Raw genomic sequence first — 7,742 nt, 5'->3', positions numbered from 1 at the left:
AGTCCGTACTGCACGCCTGAAACGGTGTTCGCGCATGCGCTATATCTCCCGAGAATATGAATCTTTTGCGAAAATTATGCATTTAAAATAGAGCGGAGGTATTCTAGCATAGATTTCTATGATAAAATTCCATCAGTAGATCTCACTTAAGAAACAGGACGATGATCCTGCATGTAAAGTCCCCGCTGCATATCCCAGCCAGTACATAATCTGGCTACGTTAGTGTGTTAGCGCATGCGCAATATCTCACTAGAAGAGTTATATTTTGTGATGATTATCAATTTAATATGCTTAGGGTGTATCTCAGCATAGAGTCCAGATATATCATAAAACCAATCCAAAATTTTATAGGCTACTTTCATGGATTGTTCATTTCCATCTAGAAATAAATACGTATCGTCTGCATATTGAGAGATTGTATATTCTTCCCCCCATAAGTTTATACCCTTTAATTGTTTATTTTGCTTGATTGCTGTAGCCAAGATTTCTGCACAGAGAATGAATATATATGGAGAAATTGGATCGCCTTGCCTACATCCTCTTTCTAGGATAAATGGAGTAGAGAAGTGTCTGTTTGAAATTAAGCTCGATTCTGACTTGTTTTGAAACATTTTAACCCATTTTTTTATTGATTCGCCAAAGTTAAACATGTCTAGTACCTTTTGGATGAAATCCCATGATAATGTGTCGAATGCCTTTTCAAAATCAATCATCATAATCATTCCTGGTATCTCTTTTTCCTTTGTTTCAAATAGTATATCATAAATCAGTCTCGTATTCTCACCAATAAAGCGGCCTGGTATGATGTACCCTTGAACACCTTGTGTTGTACGCACAATGAAACCTTTCTGATTTTCATGTATTAATTTGTTTAGATTGTTTTTTATCCTTTCTGCTATACAGGCTGCAGCTATTTTGTATGAACCTTAAGTAAGGTTATGGGCCTCCAATTTTTTAGATAACATCTAGGCTTGCCAGGCTTTGGAAGACACGTTATGATACCTCTTCTTTGAGAGATAGACATTTGTTCAGGCATTTGTTCCATAGAATAGCCAAAAGTTATAGAACGTAATAGAAAATGTCCCAGATCTATCCAAAAGAACTTCAAAAATTCAGCTGTATAACCGTCATTTCCTGGACTTTTACTATTCTTCATCTTTTTAAGGGCAGCTAGTAATTCTTCATATGTAATCGGGCCTTCACATCTCCTAGAATCCTCTTCAGACAGTGATTTTAACTCGCTCAGATCTATATATCTTAATATTATCTCTTCATTGCAATTTACATGTTTATTTTGTGAGTATAGTTTTTGATAAAAAGCTCTTTGTTCTTTTAGAATTTCCTTTTGGTCTACAATTTTAGTACCATTCTCCTTTTTTAGCTCCTGCATATTTTTATTTACAAAGTTTTTGTTTTCTAGATTACAAAAGTACTTAGAAGATTTTTCCCCTAGTTCAGTCCATTTAGCTCTTGATCTTATAATCATCCCATTGATTTTTTGTTTTCTAATAATCTCTAGCTCGTTATTTAAGATTTCCAGTCTTTCTATATTTTCTATAAAGTTATTTGGGTCTCTTTTTATTTCATCTTCAATTTCTTGTATCTGTTTATTTAAATTTGATTCATTTTCTTGTGCCCTCCTTTTTTTCCGAGAAGCAAAATTTATAATTTTTCCCCTTAACATTACCAAAAGAGTTTCCCAGAATAATTGGTCGTTTATTGTAAACTGTAATACACTATTGGGATAATTTATGATGTTGTCTGCATTGTAGGGGGCCGCGGCATATTGGATTTTAATGTCGGTAATTGTTTCTTTAATCATCTTGACGAAATCGACATCTTTTAAGAGTGAGTTATTAAATTTCCAATGGCCCTTTCCTCAAATATGTTTTGACACCAAGATCTCTATAGCCACCGGAGAGTGGTCCGATTTATATTTTGGAAATATACTAGAATTTGAAATTACGGACATAATATCTTCCGAAACCAAAATAAAATCTAAACGAGACATTTTAATAGGGTTTTTATGATGCCATGTGTACTGACGATCAGTTTCATGAAAACCTCTCCATACATCTACTAGTTCCTTTTCTGTGGCTAGAGCAATCACTGCATCCCTAGCATTTGGATTATTTACATTTTTGTAATTAAAGGTATCAATTGACGGGTCAAGAACTAAATTCCAATCGCCACATATAATACCCCCGTCACACCGGACGGCGACCATCCGCGACCATCCGCGACCGTACGGCGACCAGAAAATGTACAAGGTCGCCGACAAACGCGAACACAACGCGAGAAAAAGTCCCAACAAATTACACTTGAATTTAACTTGAACAAAAACCGCGCTCCGTGCGATCATACCGCGTTCTCACGGCGCGCCCGCCATGACCTCTCCGCGCTTATGGCGTTTCTATTGAGATCTATGGGCTTGGCAACGGCGATCACTGGCGTTCCCGCGGCGCTCTTACCGCGCTCATGGGGTTCTTACCGCGCGTCTTCTACGTGTATCGCGACTGCACGGCGACCTCACGGCGTTTCTACCACGTTCTCACGGCGACTATATAAGCTGGTCAGATTTTTGGAAATTTCAACTGTATAGTTGTGCGTTTGTGAGTAGAAACACAATTTTTGTTGTTGATAAACCTCCAAGAACAACAATAACAAGCGTTTTAATACACATTGTTATATAATTAAAGCCAATATCACATGCAAAATAATAGTAATATGTGCAATTATTCATAATGTAACATAACAAATATTACAATGCACATAGTGTAAAAAGAAATTATAAAAATCACACAATTAAATATCACTGCATAATGTATCATTGAATAGCACACAATAACATGTATTTCAAAGTCACTGAACGAGCAATGTCTATATCATTCGGTCTTGCCATGGCACTGATCCAGCTGCTGAGTTGAAGTAGAGCTTGAGATATTCACGCTGTTTCTTGGCAGCAGTGCTATCTGTGTTTGGTCCTTTTGCTTGGTCGACATCATGCATATTGGCATGCTGCCTCCATGCTCCAGGGACAACATCGTGGTAGCCATCCTCGTGATCCAAAGCTGCATTCTGCAGGGTAGGATACCGCATGCGCATCAAGTTGTGAAGGCAGACACATGCCTCCACAATGAGCCTTGCTGTGTCAGGCTCCTGTTGCATGGTGCCTAGGAGAACCTGCCAACGTTGTGCTAGTATCCCGAATCCATTCTCCACTATCCTCCTCCCTCTGGATATCCTGTAGTTGCATATCCTCTGCTCCTTTGTCAGGTTGCGTTGCGAGTAGGGCTTCATCAGATAGCTACGGAGCCCAAAGGCATCATCGGCAAGGATGAAGTATGGCATGTTTCTGTCATCATTCGGTAGGGGTGATGGTTGTGGAAAACCTATCGATCCGTCAGCTAGGCACTCCTTCAGCTCAGATTCATTAAAGATCATGGCATCTGACATGTAACCATCACCTCCAACGTCTATCCACAGGAAGTTATAGTCAGCATCTACCAGGCCCATCAAAACAATTGAAAAGAATCCTTGGTAGTTATGATATAGACTTCCACTGTTGGCTGGCTTTCGTATGGCAACGTGTTTGCCATCAAGGGCACCACATCCATGAGGGACATTCCAGCGACGTTCGAACTGTTCAGCAACTGCAGCCCATTCTGCAGGAGTAGTAGGGCACTTGATCACTTCATTTTTGTACTCATCTACTATGGCCTGGCAGACTTTCTTCACTACGAGAGAGAAGGTATTGGATGGGATTCTGAAGTCAAACTTCATACTGGCGTACGTGTCACCAGATGCCAGATGGCGCAGAGTGGCTGCAAGCTTCAGCCCTGGATCTATAGCCTTTCTGTAATTGGTATCCTGCTTGGTGATTCTTGGATTTAATGTTCTGGTGAGCAGCTCATCAAACATATCTGGTGGAAGTTCTGAGGAAATTGTGGAAAGATGCAGGATCTTCGTGCCTAACTCAGGCATGAGGCGGTTGAAGTGCCCAAACTGAGATCTTCGCGACATCACCTAGCCATGGTCTAACCCAAATCTTCTTCGCCTTGCCCTCCCCCTTCTTCGCCGTTCTGATGATGTTTACAGCGAGTGCACGATGATGGTATGCCTGCTGCTGCTGCTGCCTGCTGCTGCTGCCTGTGCACAAACAGATAAGCCTGGATTAGTCTTCTGCAGATTTGTGAGAACACGAGCATACACGCGAAGTGAAGGGGGACGAACAGACACACTTGACGCATAGAGTCGCCGTTGCCAATGTTTACCATAGTTATCGCAGCGTCTTTTTGCCTTAACGCCGGCATGTTACTGCGCGTGTACGGCGTTTTATGAGACTGTTTACGCGCGCGTTTGTACGGGCGTTTTATGCGAGATGTTACTCGGCGCTTGTACGGCGTTTGATCCTTCGGTTTATGGAATTGTTACGGCGCTTGTACGGCGTGTTATTGGAAGATGTTACGGCTGCTTGTGGTTTTCCTCACGACCTTCGCGCGACCCAGCCGCTGTTCTTACCGCGTTCCAGGATCGCCGAACCTTTCGGCGCTGTTGTTTGACATGCTCAAAACAAACGCCGTGACTCGGCGCATCCATTGGCGATTCATTGGCGACCATGGCAACCACAGCGCCGATGTTCTGGCGTTCCTCCACCGCGTCTTTTACCGCGCTTATTGGCCGACACTTGGCGCGCTCTGTTTTGCCCATTTTCCGTACCGCGGCGTTAGAAGCGCCAGTAAGGACGCCACGCCGGTGTGAACCGGGGTATGTAAGAAAGTGCGAACGAAGATCTTGGACGTACGGTCTCGCGGACATATTACCAGGTCATACACCAGATCTTGGTTACGGTTAGTGTGTTAGGCGATGCGCAATATCTCACCAGGATAGTTAATGTTTTAGGGACCGATTATGCTATTTACATATGGTTATGGCCGTATCCTCAGCGATCTGCCATTTTCTGTAACTCTCAATTGTTCACTCAGCTGACCTGCTGACTTAATAACTTTAGGAGGAGCGCCCTAGCCTGCTAGGCGTGCAAAATTCCCTAGTTCATTCTCCCCGCCCTTCCCCTTGCCTCCACTTGTTCTTCCTCGCTCAGACTCTTCGTTGTTCTACCCGCCCCAGCTATCCTTTCCTGTTGCTCATTCCTCACTCTTCCACCCCTCTCCCTCTCAGCAGCTACATATATGACAGATTTCTCAGGTTCCGCTACTGCCACCGCCTGAAAACCGCGTACTCGCCAGTGCGCCCACAATCCATCTCCGCCGAGCAACGAAGCCAACCCTATTTTTGGCCAAAATTATGCTTTAAACTGGCGAGGCAGGTATTTCCAACAATAGATTTAAGTTATTGGGACAACATTTGTCCGTAGATCTCCACTTAAGGAACATGGACACGAGGATCTTGGACGTAAGGTCGCCTTCGCCCGGCATATTACCAGTCAGTACACATCAAAGACCTGGTTACGATCATGTCGTCGTCCATGCGCAATATCTCACCAGAGAGTTTATGTTTTTGCGGACGCATTATGCATTTAATATGGTTATGGGGTATCTCAGCACTTGCATTTCCCTGCTAAGTTAACTTGTTATCCAGGCGAGATCTGCGTGTTTTATTAATTCCGTGGCCGAGCGGCCCTAGCCTGTAGTGTGCAAAATTTCCTTAGTTATTCCCCCGCCCTTCCCCTTAGCCTCGCTTGTTCTTCGCTCAGACTCCTTCTTCTTTCTTCTGCCCCAGCTATCTTTCCTGCTGTCTCTCATCAGTCTTCCCCCTCCTTCTCTCGTGCTCTCTCTCTCTCTCTCTCTCTCTCTCTCTCAGCAAGCTATATTATGCAGTTTTCTTCAGTCCGTACTGCACGCCTAAAACGGTGCTCGCGCATGCGTAATATCTCTCGATAAAAAGAATATTTTGCAAAAATTATGCATTTAAACTGGCGAGGAGGTATTCTAGCATAGATTTATAAGACAACATTTTGTCCGTAGATCTCACTTAAGAAATGGAACGAAGATCTTGGACGTAAGGTCTTCGCGGCATATACCAGTCAGTACACAATCTGGTTACGTTAGTGTGTTAGCGCATGCGCAATATCTCACCAGAAGAGATGTTTTAGGACGATTATGCATTTAATATAGTTCTGGGGTATCTCAGCATTGATTTCTGTAATTAATTGTTATTAGTAGACCTGTGATTATAATTAGGACAGCGCCCTAGCCTGTAGGGTGCAAAATTCCTAGTTCATTCTCCCCGCCCTTCCCCTTGCCTCACTTGTTATTCGCTCAGACTCCTTCTTCTTCTTCCGCTCCCAGCTATCTTCCCTGCTGTCTCTCATCAGTCTTCCCCTTCTCTCTCTCTCTCTCTCTCTCTCTCTCTCTCTCTCTCTCTTTCTCTCTCAGCAAGCTATATTATGCAGTTTTCTTCAGTCCGTACTGCACGCCTGAAACGGTGCTCGCGCATGAACAATATCTCCCGAGAAGAAGAATATTTTGCCAAATTTATGCATTTAAACTGGCGAGGAGGTATTCCAACATAGATTTATATGATAACATTTTGTCCGTAGATTTAACTTGAGAAATAGGACGAAGATCTTGAATGTAAGAACCTCCTGCATACACCAGTCAGTACACAATCTGGCTACGTTAGACTGAACGTTTCGTTACACGCGAAGCACCGTAAGTACACGATTTTCTAAACATAAACGTGAAAAGTAGGGCTGCTCCTCTTATAGCTGAGTGTGGGGTAAATCTTACGCATTAGATCACGCAGGGCATGATGCTAAGCTACTGCTATTGGAAGCCGTATAAGTTTACGTGCGGTCGCCATACTGTATGGAGCTAGTAGCTTCAGGGTTAAGAAGTAAAATCTTGAATCCTAAATATGTTGACAAGTTGTTCGCGTAAAACATTAACATAATCTTTGGCGAATACAGTAGTACGCGGAAGACCTGTAAAAAGGTGGAATAAAAAGTGGGTAAAAGGGAAAAGCGAGACAGCAAGAATGTGTGTCATAGAGAGAAAAAAGAGCGAGAGAGATAAGGAGCGAGAGAGAGGAGGAGAGAGACACGGAGGGAGAGACAGAGAAAGAGAGAGGGGATAAAAAGATAGAAGAGACATAATACGAAAATTGCTCAGTGCTGTATTGTACATACATACTTTAACGTGTTTGCGCGCATCACTACTATCTATAAACGCGCTACGCCATCAGGAGTCTCATCGCGACCTCGCTACTTCAACGTGGCGGCACTGCCTTGCCGCAGGTCCCTTGCTATACTAATGTACATAGATAGGGCGCGGACATGTCCGCGACGTGTCGCCCAGAGAAATTGGCCGACGTTAAACATTTAAAAAAGCGAGTGGCATTCCTAAAGTAGGGGCGCATCGCATATCGCTACCTCGCTACCTCAATGTGGCGGCACTGCTCTGCCACAGTTTCCTTGCTATACTAATGTACGAAGATAGGTCGTGGACATGTCGTCGTTACCTAAACAAAACGACGTAGGCCCGACGTCGTTTTATAAAGAAGAGTGGCTTCGCTTCGCGAGTTTTATGATTGCGTCAAAAATCGCACTACTCTCACCTGTCAGCGTTTTGAAAAGCAGGATATTCACCCGATCCTAGCTGTCTTGTCACTCGGCGAAAAATGCCATCGCGTCAGCGTCAAGGCACCCACGATAACACAAAGGCCAGCGTAGAAATACGTGCGTGTCAAATGCCATTAATAGAACAACGAGGAAGCATTTTTCC

At 43.5% G+C, this 7,742-nt stretch overlaps 1 protein-coding gene across 1 annotated transcript; it reads right to left on the bottom strand.

Moving 5' to 3' along the window:
• Nucleotides 1-2,880: 2,880 nt before the first annotated feature.
• On the bottom strand, nucleotides 2,881-4,023 carry LOC106811450. Its single transcript, XM_014815067.1, has one exon. The coding sequence runs from the start codon at nucleotides 4,021-4,023 to the stop codon at nucleotides 2,881-2,883; it is 1,143 nt and encodes a 380-aa protein (XP_014670553.1).
• Nucleotides 4,024-7,742: the final 3,719 nt, after the last annotated feature.

This window comes from Priapulus caudatus, unplaced genomic scaffold (assembly GCF_000485595.1).
Source record: "Priapulus caudatus unplaced genomic scaffold, Priapulus_caudatus-5.0.1 Scaffold541, whole genome shotgun sequence".
Classification (NCBI taxonomy): Eukaryota; Metazoa; Priapulida; class Priapulimorpha; order Priapulimorphida; family Priapulidae; genus Priapulus; species Priapulus caudatus.
Note: the sequence above shows the minus strand (reverse complement) of the source record. Positions and strands in the feature narration are given on the sequence as shown.